The sequence below is a fragment of the Tripterygium wilfordii genome, chromosome 16 (assembly GCF_013401445.1).
Source record: "Tripterygium wilfordii isolate XIE 37 chromosome 16, ASM1340144v1, whole genome shotgun sequence".
Lineage (NCBI taxonomy): Eukaryota > Viridiplantae > Streptophyta > Magnoliopsida > Celastrales > Celastraceae > Tripterygium > Tripterygium wilfordii.
Window position 1 is genome coordinate 4,435,662 of NC_052247.1, and position 16,417 is coordinate 4,452,078.

The following is a 16,417-nucleotide window of genomic DNA, read 5'->3' on the forward strand; positions in this document are numbered from 1 at the left end:
AAAAAGCATGGATATCCCGAGTGGTGGCAGGCTCACAAAGAGCGATTACAGGCTCGAAAAGGTGGTAAAGTTGCGCTATGCACCTCACTGTCTCCCGTAACTGTTTCATCCTCATCTACAGTCCCAGTGGCACCGACTCCTTCTTCAATGGATACCATGGCTTCCACTACCCCAGTTGATATCACTCACTCTGTGGTAGATCCTACTCTTCTCCAACAGTCAGGTAGTGTTGGTCTAGCCCTTCTTGCAACAAATTCTGAAAAAGATCCCGGTTGGATTCTTGACTCTGGTGCGACTAATCATATGACCTTTGATGCGTCCTTATTACATGATACTTGTTTACCAAATTGCTCTACTGTCACCAATGCCAATGGTGTCTCATATCCGGTTACGGGCACTGGAAGGGTTAACTTAACTCCTTCATTATCCTTGGAGCACACTTTATTGATTCCTGCTCTTTCCAATAATCTTTTATCTGTGCCACAAGTTACTACACAACTAAATTGTTTAGTATTAATATATCCTACCTTTTGTTTCCTTCAAGATCTCTGCAGCGGGGAGATAATTGGGCGTGGTACTAAGAGAGAGGGATTATATTATGTGGAAGATGTCAGTATGGGACGAGCTCTATCAGCAAAAGGGTCATCTCGGGCATCAGAAGATCAGATTCGGTTATGGCATCATCGTTTGGGTCATGTCTCCTTTGGTTACTTGAAATATTTATTTCCTACTTTATTTTCTACATGTGAACCTTCAAATTTTCAGTGTGATACATGTGTTTTGGCCAAGAGTCATCGTGCTACTTATTCTGATAGTTCTAACAAAAGAGTTGTGCCTTTTGCGTTGGTTCATTCGGATGTTTGGGGACCTGCCCCTGTTACTACTTCTACTGGCTTTAGATGGTTTGTATTATTTATTGATGATTGCACTCGTATGACTTGGCTTTACCTTATGCGTCATAAGAGTGATGTGGCTGCTTGCTTCCGCACGTTTCATACCATGATCAAAACACAATTCTCTGCTAATTTACAAGTTCTTCGATCAGATAATGGTGGTGAATTTGTAAATCAGGAGTTACAAGCTTATTTTCAGACTCATGGAATTTTGCATGAAACCACTTGTCCTTATACACCACAACAGAATGGTGTTGCTGAGCGCCGAAACAGACAAATTTTGGAGATTACACGTGCTGCCCTTATTGGAGCCCACATGGCACCACTTTTTGGGAAGAAGCTGTTACCACAGCTGTATATCTTTTGACTAGGGTACCCACTCGTGTTCTACAATTTCAGACACCACTTGATAAATTGGCATCCTATGTCACACTGCCATCGCACCTCACACTTCCTCCCCGGGTGTTTGGTTACGTTGTGTTTGTACATTTACAGAAACATCTCCGCACGAAACTTGATCCTTGTGCCCTCAAGTATGTATTTGTCGGTTATCATCCTTCACAAAAGGGTTACCGGTGTTTTCATCCTCCTACAAGTAAGTTCTATGTTACTATGGATGTCACCTTTTCTGAACATGAAATGTTTTTTTCTTCACCCAATTCCAAGCTTCCGGACCCGAGTGGTGATACTGTTGCTGAAGCTCCGAATTGGATGGAGTTGTTTCCTGATCCACTGTGTGTTGAAGTTCCTAATTCTGAAATTCCCGATAATGTTGCTGAAGCTCCCTCTCTCTCATCTTCGCTAGTACCCACTCCCGATACTCCTCGTACAGATCCTCCTGAGGTAAGCATTGAGTCTGATGTTAATACTAACAATATTTGTGATAATACTTGTGTCTCGATTGAAACTGACAGATACGTACTCCCACCAAGAAGTACTCGTGGTGTACCACCAGATAGATTTTCACCAGAGGTTGTGCGAAAAGTGAAATATCCTATTGCTCAGTATGCATCCACTCACCGACTGTCAAAGGAATGCCGAAGCTTTGTCAGTAATATGACTGCCATAGATATTCCTACTAAAGTGCAAGAGGCGTTGTTGGATCCAAAATGGGCAACTGCAATGACTGAGGAGATGATAGCACTTGAGAAAAATCAAACTTGGGAATTGGTGGAGTTGCCGAAAGGAAAAAAAGCTGTTGGTTGTAGGTGGGTGTACACCGTCAAGTGCAAGCCTGACGGTTCGGTTGATAGGTATAAAGCTAGGCTTGTGGCTAAAGGATTCACCCAGACGTATGGGGTTGATTATCAGGAAACGTTTGCTCCTGTTGCAAAAATTAATACAGTTCGAGTCCTAATATCCCTAGCTGTAAATTTTGATTGGCCTCTACAACAGTATGATGTAAAAAATGCTTTTTTACATGGTGACCTACAAGAAGAAGTTTATATGTCTCTGCCCCCAGGATATGAAGCTCCAGGTGATCAAAGTGTCGTGTGTAAACTGAAGAAAGCCTTATATGGGTTGAAACAATCTCCTCGAGCTTGGTTTGGTCGATTCCGACTTGCTATGAGAAGATTCGGCTATAAGCAAAGTGATGCAGATCACACTTTATTTTTGAAAAGAGTTGGTGATAAATTAACAGCTCTCATTATTTATGTTGACGACATGGTAGTGACAGGCAATGATTCTGAAGAAATGCGTAAACTGAGAGACTATTTGTCAACTGAATTTGATATGAAGGATTTGGGAGGATTAAAATATTTTTTGGGCATTGAAGTTGTTCGTTCTGAGCAAGGCATATTTTTGTCCCAACGAAAGTATATGCTTGACTTATTAACAGAAACTGGTATGCTTGGATGTCAGCCAATTGGATCTCCTATGGAACAAAATCATGGATTGGAAGAGTCTTCGAATCAAACTTCAATAGACAAATTACGATATCAAAGGTTAGTTGGACGTTTAATCTATTTGTCTCATACGAGGCCAGATATTGCATATGCGATCAGTGTTGTGAGTAGATTTATGCACAATCCTGGTAAACAACATATGGATGCAGTTATTAGAATTCTGAGATATTTAAAATCTGCACCGGGAAAAGGCTTACTCTTTTCTAAGAATGGGCATGCAGACGTATGGGGCTATACCGACTCAGATTGGGCAGGTAAAGGAGACCGAAGAAAATCAACCACCGGGTATTTAACTTTTGTTGGAGGAAATCTGGTTACTTGGAGAAGTAAAAGGCAAAAAGTTGTCTCATTGTCTAGTGCAGAAGCCGAATATAGAGCAATGGTGAAAGGTATTTGTGAGTTGTTATGGCTCAAACGGCTTATGGGGGAGCTGAGTTTGTCCATTAAAAGACCAATGAAATTGTATTGTGATAATCAGTCAGCAATTAAAATTGCTGAGAACCCAGTGCAACATGATCGGACTAAACATGTGGAAATTGATAGGAATTTCGTGTATGAAAAGCTAGAAGAAAAAATAATTGAAGTTCCGTATATGAAGACTGAAGATCAGTTGGCTGATGTGTTAACCAAGGCAGTGTCAAATTCAGTGTTTGCTGATTCACTTGTCAAGCTGGGCATGTACGATGTCTATGCACCACCTTGAGGGGGAGTGTTGAATAGAGTGTTAGAAGATTTACCCAAGATTTAGTTAGGGAGTCAAAGATTTACCCAAGATTTACTTTTTGGAGTCAAAGATTTATGTTGAATAGAGTGTTAGAAGATTTACCCAAGATTTAGTTAGGGAGTCAAAGATTTACCCAAGATTTACTTCTTTTTCCTTGTGTTTAAGAGATATGTACATGTTATATATACCTCCGATTGTGAGAAGAATTATATTGCAAAAAATTCATTCTCCTAAAATTAACTCTGAAAACTACTTTTACCTATTAAAACAACCAACTTGCATGGGCCCAAGGCCCAAGACATTACTTTTACCAAAAGTAACATACCACTTGTTACAACAATATATATAAATAGTCCTTCCCTATTTTGGAAAGGGGCGAGCACAAATAAGCCTAAAACACTTAGTCAGTTAGTCTAAATTCTCCATCACTATTCTCTGCCTAAATACTCAGCTCAAACACTATCATTTGCCAGTCTCCATCCATGATCATCCCTTTTCCTATCCTTGTTATTGGCCTGATCATCGGAGTCTCTTCGACCGACACCACTAGTTCGGTCAAGGAGCTTCTAACAGTTCAACTGTTTGAAGTGTTGCAGGTCTCATCGATTGCAAACAACCCTACATCAACAAAGTTGACTATTCAACGATTGTAGATTCAAGTGATTTCAAAACTCCCACAGACCTTTTAAGGCACCCTACTATTATCAATATTAGAACTATTAGAATTAATTATAGCTTCAGTTATTTACTATGGTATGATTGGGCATACACACAATGTGATTATTCATTCCATCATGCAGGGGGAGGGTCTCTATCTAATAGACAGTGTCATCTGAATATATTTGTTTTGGTACAAGCAGTAGGTGTAACTGGTTCTTGCTTTGATAAAATGATGATACCATAATGCATCTAATTAGGCGCCTCACCTATCATAAGAAATGCCATCTGAATTCTCTCCTGTACAATCAAAGGTTTCTTGTTTACATTGATGCTCTTGAATCCCCACCAACACAACCCATTATTTCCCCAATCACCATTACAAAAGAAATCCAGCATTTTTGAGATTCTAGTTGCCACTAAGTGTTTGGATAATGGTGTTGTGCCATGGGTCTGCCACATGCTGCAAGAGGTTGTCAAATGGTCCTTTCCCAGTTATATTGTGTTGAACCACAAATCCCAAAAATGCCAACATAGCCAATCTCCCTGCAAAAAAATATCAAACCCATCAAGAATCAGACTACCCTGACTCTAAATCTTAACAAAAACTCTAATTCTCTACTATTACTCACCATTGGCAATCTCCTTCTCCTTAGCCTCAAGAGTGGGTCCAAAATTCAGAGGATTGAAGATCCCACCAGGGTACCCACATTCATTAGGAGGCAAGCTGTATTGCTTAAAGATTGGATCTTGATTTACACTTCCTGGGTTCTTTATGTCTTGCCACCTTCTGATCTCCACATAATGGAACAAAATGAATTCAATTACAAACAGTGTTGATGATGATGCAAAGTACTCTGCTTTCCCTGCATCATACCATTTTGGGACATCGATTATCCCAATTTTGGTGAAAACTTCAGGTAATAACATTCCTGCTACACCCAACATCGCCCATCGACCGTTTACGAGCTCCGCCTGAACAAACCATTTTAAGTTCTCAGGGTCCTCTGCTAGCCCCAGAGGGTCAAACCCATTGTCACCTGGAAGACTGGATGAAGAACAAGTTTACAACAGTTATGGTACTCTTTTTTTTCCAATTCAAATGTTAATGACAGTAATAAACAAGTTCAGATTTTGGGTACCTGCCGTTCAAGTAACCTGGAGAGGCCAAACCAGGCAACCACTCTCCTTTCTTGGCTTCAATTTTGAGAGAAGAAGTGGTGGTAGAGGAAGAAAATGCCATTGGTTTGATGAACAAATCCCTGTTGAGTCTACCAGAAGACCCAGTAAGGAACCTCGACCTCGACACGCACGGCTGGAACATGGGGGCGGAGGCCTGTGCGCTGACGGTTGCCATCTTTCACGGCCAAAAAGATTGGGCAGAGAAGATGGGTTTGGAGGAGTTAGTGGTGACTTTGTTAGTGTGGTTATGGTGTTGTGAATGTAGGCCTTTGTACTTTCATTTCAAGGTGTCCTTGTGGCTCTGCTTGGTCTTTGAAAGGGGACTATTCATTTGCAAGATTTTGTGAATCAAACGGCTGAGATGGATTTTTGGGCTCCAGGTTATCCAATGAAGGGTTTGAGGGTTATCCCTTTATCTTGATGTCATATCCACAAATCTGTTTCGTTGTTGTAGTTGGTCATAAAAGATCCTGTGGATTTGCATGTTGTTCAACGTCAAAAGATTGCATATTTTGGGTTTGAAATCCTAACATGTCAGCTAATTATTGCATGGCATGTGGCTGTCAACATTAGATGACGCAAATACTTTTTTTTTTTACTATTTACAATATATTTATCCAATATCAACTACATCAAAAATATCTTTCTATTAAAATATTAATTTCTTCGATTTTCATTATTGTAGATGCTCGGATGTACAATCAAATAATAAATGAGACAGGTTACTAATAATTTGCAAAACCCATAAATAGTGACAGATCACAGTCGAAAACCTTGAAGACTTGAACATCGGTGATGTGCCATCAAATAGACTCCAACGATCGAGTCAGTGGATGCAAGAGCTTGAAAGAGAGAGACGAGTGTAGAATGATGTGATGCATTGCTTGGCTGTCTACCCAAGATACGATTATACTGTTTGAGAGAAAAGGAAATCTTGTGAGGGAAGAGGGCACTCAGCTTAAGGGAGAGAGAAAAATATCATTTTTAACTGTGAAGGATTTTGCTTATACAATATACTTTAGGGAACATGCGTCGTTTAGGATATGAGAAATGTAGGTTTGTGTCAAGGGCATGTCTGATGTTTCGATGTGGTGTCAAAGATATGGGGCCTGTTTGGGAGTGCTGTCAACTACGGTGAGGTGTTGTGCGGTGCTGTGAGTTATAAAACTGTGGTGCTGTGAGGTGAGTTGGAACTCAAAAAGTTGTTTGGCGCATCACTTTTAAAACTGTGGTGCAATGTTGTGAGGTGCGTTTGACGTATCTTAATTATGGTTATATTAGATGACTAATAATATTAATATAAAATCACTTAATGTTTACATTGTACATTAATCTAAAATAAAATAATTGACCTAATTTGATTACGTAGGACAATTCAACATATATTGTAAGCGTTTGGGAGTGCTGTGAGGTGTGGTGAGGTGCTGTGAGGTAAAAAGTTATGGTGCTGTGAGGTGAGTTGGAACGCAAAAGCTGTTTGGCGTGTCACAACAAACAGTGGTGCGGTGCAACTGAACGCAGTGCGAACACACTGTCAAACACCCACATGATGATAGTCATTTACTTTTGTTAGAAAAAATTTTGAAACAAAGGATTTGCAGGAGATATGTTCAAGGGGTTTGGATAAATGAACCCCCTCCATTTTAAACCCCTCCCCTAGACTGTCATGTCATGTCCCTCTTTTTTTTTTTTTTTTTTGAGTATATGTCATGTCCCATCTCACACACACATATATATATACATACATATACATATACTAAACATATATATATACACATATACATTTATTAATTTAAATGCTTTGATTTTGATTAATATGTTTGGTTTTTTTTAATTATTATTTTTCTTTTTAATTTCTGTGTAAAGAAAAGAGAAATTATATTTTTTTGATATTAATTTCATAATTTTGTAAGACATAGACAATAATTTAGTCAAGCACATGAATAAAAGTTTCGGATGAAGATTTGATGAATCCATATAAGTGCATATACGCATTTAATCGTTCCTCATACGGAGTCGCCCATGCAGCTGCGCAAGTATGCCCACAGTGAACCCATTCAGGTGTGACGGGTGGCATTGGATAATTCCTTGTCAAACCAACTTTGACGTAGTAATTACCATTTACGTGTCCTATAGCGATGGCAACGCGCTGATAGGGTGATGGAGGAGCTGTACGTAGTGGTAGATATGTCCAACTCTCTGCATGATGAAGAACATGCAATATCACATTGTATGCAGAAGCAATCAATAGACCCATGTCTGGCATTGTCATCCAGTGCTTAAATGGTGCTGCAACATCATCTCGAAAAAAGTTCATTGAGTGTTTAACACTGTATGCCCTCTCTTCACCGCCAAGTATATCAACATATTGTTTCCAAAATGCGTTCAACTCTGCCATCAGGTTATATCGAACATTGGGCCATTCATCTTCCCCATGACCAAGACACACAGTTATCGATCGAAAGCCGCAATTTTCATCAGCTTTTACATCTTGTACGTCCCTAATGTAAGGATGCAGTATAGCTGGAAACTGATCAATATAGGATCGTAAAGAGTAGTTTTCCTTTCTTAGCATCGAACTTTCCTGTGTAGAGAGAGACTGAGTATTGTAAATTGAGGAGCAACTGTGTCTCTCTGGTTCATAAGATTGGAAAAAATCGTACTAAAAAATCTTAGATTCGGGGCGTCCGGATGAGGAACTATGTCTGTGAGACTCCCGAGGCTGAACAAAATCGGTCCCATCAACAACAAATGCAGTTGGATTGTTACAGGTGGTGGTGGCTACCTTTTTCTTTGTGGACGGACGCCCTCTAGTGTTGGTCTTCACAGCCGGTTCACGAAGAGAAATTGTTGCAGGTCTGAATATTTCCCTCAATTTCCTTAGCCAACTGAGTTTAACATGTCTTGTCTGCAGCTTGAAATGTTCTGTGAACATTTGTACATCAGCGCTACAGTCGATGTCAGCATCCTCATGCGTCTGACAAGGCAAAAGATCAAGCTTTCTCCAAAATCTATCAATGGCATCAAGCGGTACAGTATGACCCTTGCTCACGTACATGGCTTGTTCGTGAGCACACGGTAGTCCGTAACTCCTACGAAGGTGACATCCGCATTTGTAAGCAATTTGTTCAACATCTTTCAATCACTCAAATTCGATCAACATTAGATTCAACGCCTCGATTGAAACAAAACCACATAAATCCTGAAGGTACTGTATATTGAATCGGTGTTGGAGGATCGTTCGACTTCTCTCAATGCTAGCTTTGATAGCTGTATCCTGAGAAAAGATAACCTCATGGATCCATGACATGGATCTCTCCAAGTCTGACTGTGATGAGCTCAAATATCTTTTTAGCTTAGCCATGACATGGATCTCTCCAAGTCTGGCTGTGACGAGCTCAAATATCTTTTTAGCTTAGCATGTTGACTCTCGACCCTATTAGTCGTGTGGTTCTTGAAATGCAGATATATGTCGGTCCAGGCGGATACAAACATCTTCTTATATGGTGTCAGCCATACATCTTTCAGATATTTTATCACTACCGGGAACTTCTGTAAGACTACTTCAAGGCGTTCCATATTACTTATGTACGCGCTCTCATTTTCAGACTCGATCACCGTAGCCCACATGTGGTAGAATGCATTCCATGCTCTATTGTCTTGCATTGATGGTTTGCATTTGGTTAAAATACTTTGATAGATGTGCTATCTACAGAGTAGTTTCGAAGCCTCTGGAAATACCTGAGCACACGCTTTCATTAGTCCCAACTCTCTATCTGTAATGATAACTCGTGGGCTAGTACATCCATGCATTGCGGATTGCAAACATTCCAAAACCCATGTATAACTGGCCTCTTTTTCTGAGTTTAAATATGCAAACATTATGCAAAAAGTCTGACTCGTTGAAGTAACACCAACAATTTCTACGAGAGACAACCCGTACCTATTGGTCTGATATGTCGCATCCATCAACAACACGTTCGGGAATGCACGCAATCGATCTAGCGAGCCAGGATGTGCAAAGAATAAATCTTCAAGCTCATTGGTTGTATGGTTTGCCCGATAATCGAAAAAGTATTCATGGTCATTGAGGAATGAGAACACAGATTGCTTTTGTGATTGACCCGATCTCTCAACGGTCTTGTACTTCTTGTGTGCATTGTATATAGTTCTGATGGTGCTCAAGTTGTTTGGATCTCGCTTTTTCAACTCCGTCAATATGTCCTTGACTTGGAATTTCGCGCAGACATGTCAACCATAATTTGAATTTCAACTTTAGAAAGCCGACCGGGGTATGGATGTCCCTCCATATATGATGCTGGATCATGATTATGCTTCGCACACACTACCTCCACCATCCAATCATCTTCGTGCTTCATTTTCCTCTCTCTTAATTTGAACGGACATTCTATTTTTTTGGTGTCAGCCTGCTTCAGTGAGGGTTTCTTGCTTTGATAATTGCCACCGAGATCACATTTGAATTGTAATCTGTGTTTTTTACCGAGCCCACCAATATCTGATCTATAAATGACGATGATATATCCCAATTTGCGTCCAGTTTGTTGAACCCAATCGATCAACGATTGTCGTGATTTGAACACCTGATAATGTGTTAGATCTTATTAGAAACTTACGAATATTCATTCAACATAACAAAAGAGCTCATATTTTGATAGACTAAAACATTATACCATATCAGTTTCAAATTCACATCTATCGTCAACTTTGATATTATCTGTCATCTCATTTGCATGTTCGTCTTCTTGCTTTATTTCGACTGAGATAAAATCACCTTACCAAATAAAAAATAAACTAAATAACAAATACACTAAATAAAAATATTTACTTAAAATTATTAAATCAGTATATGAATTTACATGTTCACTTAAATTGCTTGGCAAATGATAGTCGAAAAGATCGCTGAAGTAATCCATATCCACAATAGATCTCGGCTGCAATTTAGTGGAAGTGGGAGCTACGAACCGATCTCGTCGAGATGGCTAAAGGCGGAGATACTTGCACTAATTAATCTAAGAAGTAGGCTCGATTCAAGGTAACAAGAGATGGGTCCTAAAGGCCCATTTTGGGAAGAGATTTCAGTAGGAAGGCAAGGTTGGGTTACAAGAGGAATTCCAAGAGATGCAAGGAAAAATGGGAGATATATATAGGTGTATATGGGAGGTGTGGGTTGCACTATAATGGAAGCAGAGGAATCTCACGCTTGTTGGAGCATAGTGGTCTCACGTTTATTGACCATGAATTATCAAAAAAAGACAAAAAAAGGAGGCAATTGGAGCTGGGTTATAGAGTTATAGGTGGGGGTCTGAATATATAAGATTCCCATGAGGTGAGTTCGTGTTGCATATTTACCGCTCAAATAATTGAGATAACTTATAACGGTGGATCAAATGCAATTCTTTTCTTTTTTGTGTTTTTTTTTGAGGAAGCAATCAATACAATTCACAATAATATATAATATAGTTACAAACTATCACAGATTTCCATGCAAAAAAAAGAAAAAAAAAAAGGGATGGCGTGGGATTCCTTTCTCACATTTGTCTTGATGCAAGTTTTTTGAGATTCTCAATGTGATTGATTGATTGATGAGATGAGATAGGAAAAGTTTGTATAGAGTTATAGGGATGGGGGTTTGAATAGTGCATCCCTTGTTCAAGGCAACAACTATGACTAGTGAAGAGGTAAGTGCGAATTCCGAGGTAAACTCAAGATGAATATACAATGATAAGATTGACATGAGGTTAGAGTCGAGATAAGATGCGAGCATGTCGAGTAAGAGTTGAAGTAGTTGGATGTTCATGCGAAAGGCCTAGCCCGACATGCGTGGTGTGATATAGAACGAACAAAGTGTAAACCGAATAGTCGTACTTGCTAATGAAACATGGACTTGCCATGGGATAGCATTCCAGTCGTTATGGACGAGGCCATATATAGGCCAGTACTTTAGCCAAAATGGACTGATGGCATAGGAAATACATGTTGATGGAGACGATGGTGATGACGTCAATGTGGAATAGAGATGGGTCGTGGGCTTGGAGAAGAGAATCCATGACTGGATGTGCGACAAAGAGACGAAGCCCTAGTTAGTAAAGAAAATAACATATAGCCTATTAGTTTGTTAGTCCATGGGAGCTCAACAGATTTATTCCATTGATTTAATTAATAGAATAATTTTATTTCACTCTTTTATCCTAGAATTCATTGTCGAAAATTTATTGTTTTAATATAGATTCTATTGTTTTTTAAAGTACAGTGTAAAATTTATTGTTGTAATTCTGAATTCATTTGTTTTTTTAAATTCCATTGAAAAAACAACGGAATTAAGAAATTCCATTGAAAAAAACAGTGGAATTAAGATTTATCCAATAAAATTTATTGACAATGAATCCTGTTATAAAGAGTTTTACGTACTGATTCTGAATACGTAATTTTTTTTAAAATCTAACATGTATTTTAAGAGTTAAAACGTTTTAAAATTTCGTTTAAGATATTGGAGCTTCATTAAACTACCACTATATGAGCTACCTAACACTGCTGAATTAATAAAGTAACTATACTGTATTATTCAACGTTTGTTTTTTTTACATGAAAATACTAAAAATTAGACCCGGTACCCGGTCTTGTTATGTGTTTATGGGGCCAATAATAATAGTTTTGGTCCAGCCCAGTAAGTATCGGATCGGTCCGGGTTTAACGCTCGATCTACATCCATACTTTTGAGATGTGTTAGGCTGAAAGCCCAAGTTACCAAATGAACCCAAAACTGAAGTCATGTGCTGTTTTTGGAAGTAATAACAACCCAAGTTACCAAATGAACCTAAAACAGAAGTCGTGTGCTGTTTTTGGAAGTAGCAAGCAACAAGCGTGTGGAAAGTTGTAGCCTTTATTTTTGGAATCTGACAGCGAATTGAAGAAGATAGCAGCAAGTGGGATTGCCAAAATAGGATGAGCCCCATAAATAAATAGCGGTGCGAGATAACCCTAAAACCCAAAAAAGAAACACCGCCTCTCTTTCAAACCTATCCACAAATCAGTCTCTCTATCACGCTGTTCATTCCTCTTCCTAAAATGGAATCTGAATCTCCCTTCTATCTCTATATGAATATGAATTTGAGCCATTTTAGGAAGGGAATGAACACTGTGTTATCTGAGGGATATGAATATCCAATCTAGTTCGAGTAAATCCTCCGACGTTGAACGGTGCGGTGCAGGTCTTCCACGAATCTTCGGAGGAAAAGCTTGAGAAGGTATAATTCTCACGACAAATACTTTTATTACCACCTTGTTTATCTGTGGGAACTAGTGGTTATGTCTGTCGGATTTTTTGGGTATTCATTAGGGGTTGAGGAGTTATCTTTTCCGAATTGATTTTCTCATCGAAGTTTTGCTTCTCTGTTTTTTTTGTTTTTTTTTTTTTCCAGGAGTTGATTGAGACCATAAGAAATAAATAGGAATTACTTATGCTGTATTTGATAATTGGAAGAGAAAGAATTTCAAAAAAATTTCCCTACTGTCTGTTATTATTATTATATATAGTTTCAGTGCTGATTGGGCTCGTATGTAAAAAACTGTGGAGGCTTCTTATGTGAGATAATAGTATCCAGGTTTCTCCGGCAGGAAAAGCTGTGGACTGAAGACCCTGCAACAATGGTGCTTTTCTTTTGTTGAGAAAGACTGCAACAATGGTGTTGAAAAATTTTCAGTCATACTCATAATGAAGTTGCGGGACCATTTTCAGTCGCACCCATATTCTGTCATATCCCCGTCCCATCCCTTTAATAGCTGTTTAGATTTCCAGAAATTTATAACCGTTCGATTTCGAACACTGAATATTGAATTTATTACGGTTAATTGAGCTTATTTATTTAAACTAAGACACTAACATAGAGTTTTAAACAAATTCTCTATTTTACCTAAATATTGACAACATGACATTCAACAACTACATACAATATAACCTCAATAAATTGATACTCCACAAATTAATAATTTCGATTAAATAATATTTTTGACAGGTGTCGACTTGGGTTAACGTGCTATAAGATAATACATTTTTTTTAAAAAAACCATAGGTCCTACTTGATATATAAATTAATAGTCTCCTCATACATTAAAATTATATATATTCACGACTCAACTAGGAGACCATCGTAAAATATGATTCCAATATTATTTGTTTTCTTGAAATTGATTTCTCCTTAGATCTCCTCTCTAACTTTTCTTATTAGTGCATTAGAAAGCTCGTGTAGTGTTCAAAGAGAAAATTATGCAATGTATTTGTCGCTTTGAGTAGGGCTGTGAAAATTAACCGAAAAAACCGAACCGCCCGACCGAACCAACCGATTGGGAGGTTCATATAATACATGTAAGTGAAAACCGAATTGATCGGTTATGTTAGGTTAAAAAAACCGAAAATTCGGTCGGTTTTTTATTTATCAAGACAAACCGACCAAACGACCGAACCGACCGAAATTATATATTTATAAATATTAAATATATAATATAGTTAAGTAAGTTAAAGTTTTACAAATGTACAAATTTACAAGTTTACTTATAAAATTATAATCTTTTATTCTTAATAATTTCTTATTACTAATGACTTAAATATATTATAATGATAATTGTAATTTGGACCATTGAATTTTGAATCAATGGCCCAAGTGTGGTCCTTAGACCTTAAACTCGTTTTTTACTTTAGTCTTTCAATCTTTCTTTACTTCTTTGAATTATGGATATTGGATGTGCAACATATGCCTTATGGGCAAGGGCCAAATGGCTATTTAATTTTTCACATATTTAGCTAGTATACTAAGTTAGTGTATCAAGCCCAAATATTTGACCAATAACCAAAAAACCGAAAAACCGACCATAATAACCGAAAACCGTTGGGCGGTTTTCATGTCAAGTTAAGCGTGACCGTTGGTTATCGGTTTTCTATATCTAAAAAAACCGAAATTTCTGTCCGGGTGTCCCAATGTAAAATAACCGACCAAACCGACCGATTCACACCCCTAGCTTTGAGTACATCTTTGCACGAGACAGACTCCAATATAAACCAGACCTATCATCTTTAACTTTGGCTCTGTTTGGTGGGGCGTTAGTTGGGATTGACCTGTTAGCGGGCCCGCTTTCCCAACTCACCCCACCAACGGGATAAAAAGTAGGGCATTACCGCCTGCAAAACGGGGCGGCAACGCCCCAAAAAAAAAACTCTTTATCTTCTTTGACATTTTTTATGACGTTCTTAATAATTTTCTAATCTCTAAAATATTAAAATATTGACTTTCTATACTCTCAATATTGCTAGTTTTTGGCCTTTTTGGATCTAGGTTTGAGCATGGCCGGCTTTGATTGATAGCAAAGGAAACATAAGTAAAAGCCCATCCCACTAAGCAACGGCTCCTCGTCTATAGTCTATACAAAAGAAAACTCCTAGTATCTTCTCCGAGTTTCTGGCAGAGTAGATATCTTGCAAGAAGAAGAAAGCTTCTTCAACTGTGGAAGAAATAGTATTAAGAGATATATTCTGCATTCCTTCATATATTATTTTACTTCTTTTTTCTTTTTCTTTTTTTTTTCTCATCTCTATATAAGCATATTAATAGATTCTTTGTACCTTTTGCTGTTGTTTTGGAACCTTTTCAAATATATATGTTAGTGAGATAGGTGAACCATTCTTGTACACAAATATCTCGTAATGGGTGGGCTCAGAGACATGCGAGATGTATGCAGACCTTACCTTCGCATAGATGTTACGAAGATGATTTTTTTTCTTCATATATATATATATATATATATATACACATATATTTATATATAACAAATTTGATTTTGACCCCACAAATATTTTTATTTTGGCCCCACTTGTATCTTAATATTTTACTCGGCCATGACCATATGTCCATAAGAAATATAAAAGGGATAATAAATGGGATTAGTCCAATCTTGTAAATGATAATTAGTATTGTATTTTAAAGGTGTATAACTTATTCTTTGATAGAGTTCTTATAAAAGGCTTGATAATTCACTTTCAAAATATAAAAAAATGTCAACAATATTTGTACATCAATTATCAATTATTACTTACCTATGTCCTATAATATTTTGATTTTTAGTATTGTTTTTCATACTTTTGAAGACATAATTAATAAATAACTTAAAAAAATTTGGAGTGCGTGCTGCCCTCAGACCCATACAAAATATTTTTATTATATAATTTTTTTCGCTTACTATATAAATCTGACCCCATATGCCCAGGAGGCTAGAAAGGATAATTGATTTAAAGAAAATATGTTATTTAAAAATTTAAATGATTTTTAAACAATTTTGATATATGATATCTTACATGGAAATGGTTTTACTATTCCCTATTATTGGAAGGGTACTCAACCCGTTACCATCGCTTCATTTGGTTTGCACCGTATTGCAATGGTAATTGTAACCATATTGTATTACATTGTTTGTAATGTGATTACTGGTAATTGAAGGCTTTACAAAAATAAGGAACCACAATACCAGATTTTTATGGTATTTCAATTACAATTACAATTAAACCACCATTTGAAAAAGAAAAAAAAACAGAGTAACCCATTCTTTTCGTGTATCTCACCTCTGTCGCAAAATTGCAATGACTCATGTAATTTTGTATATGTGTGTGTATATATGTATCATAAATATGGATAAATATGAAAGTATTCAGATAAGGTGTGCAGATAATAAATGACATATTTGTAGACTTAGTAAGAGATATGTGTATATAAGTTTTTAAGATAAAACTATTAGTTTAACATAAAATATATGCTTAACTCTCAATCTTTTTTAAGTGTGTTGAACATTATTTTTGTATTATTATATTATTTTAGAGAAAATGTGTAACTGAAAGCCATTAAATTATATTATACACGATATTTATGGACATGATACTTTTGAGAAAAACAACTCAAGTTATATTGTAATTAAGTATATCAATCACATTAGAGTCGGTTTGGTTAGCACCGTAATGCGATGGTAATGGTAATCCTATTGCATTACAATGT

At 37.3% G+C, this 16,417-nt stretch overlaps 1 protein-coding gene and 1 long non-coding RNA gene across 2 annotated transcripts; one reads left to right on the forward strand and one right to left on the reverse strand.

Annotated features, from left to right (window-relative positions):
• Positions 1-4,340: 4,340 nt before the first annotated feature.
• On the reverse strand, positions 4,341-5,655 carry LOC119980647 (chlorophyll a-b binding protein 4, chloroplastic-like). The gene is made up of 3 exons (XM_038823437.1): positions 5,324-5,655; positions 4,814-5,229; positions 4,341-4,727 (listed from the first exon to the last, which is right to left on the reverse strand). The coding sequence occupies exons 1-3, from the start codon at positions 5,536-5,538 to the stop codon at positions 4,591-4,593; spliced, it is 768 nt and encodes a 255-aa protein (XP_038679365.1). The 5' UTR covers positions 5,539-5,655; the 3' UTR covers positions 4,341-4,590.
• A 6,630-nt stretch (positions 5,656-12,285) lies between these two features.
• Positions 12,286-13,138, forward strand: LOC119980648. The gene is made up of 2 exons (XR_005463924.1): positions 12,286-12,628; positions 12,986-13,138. It is a non-coding gene; the product is annotated as an uncharacterized LOC119980648 (long non-coding RNA).
• Positions 13,139-16,417: the final 3,279 nt, after the last annotated feature.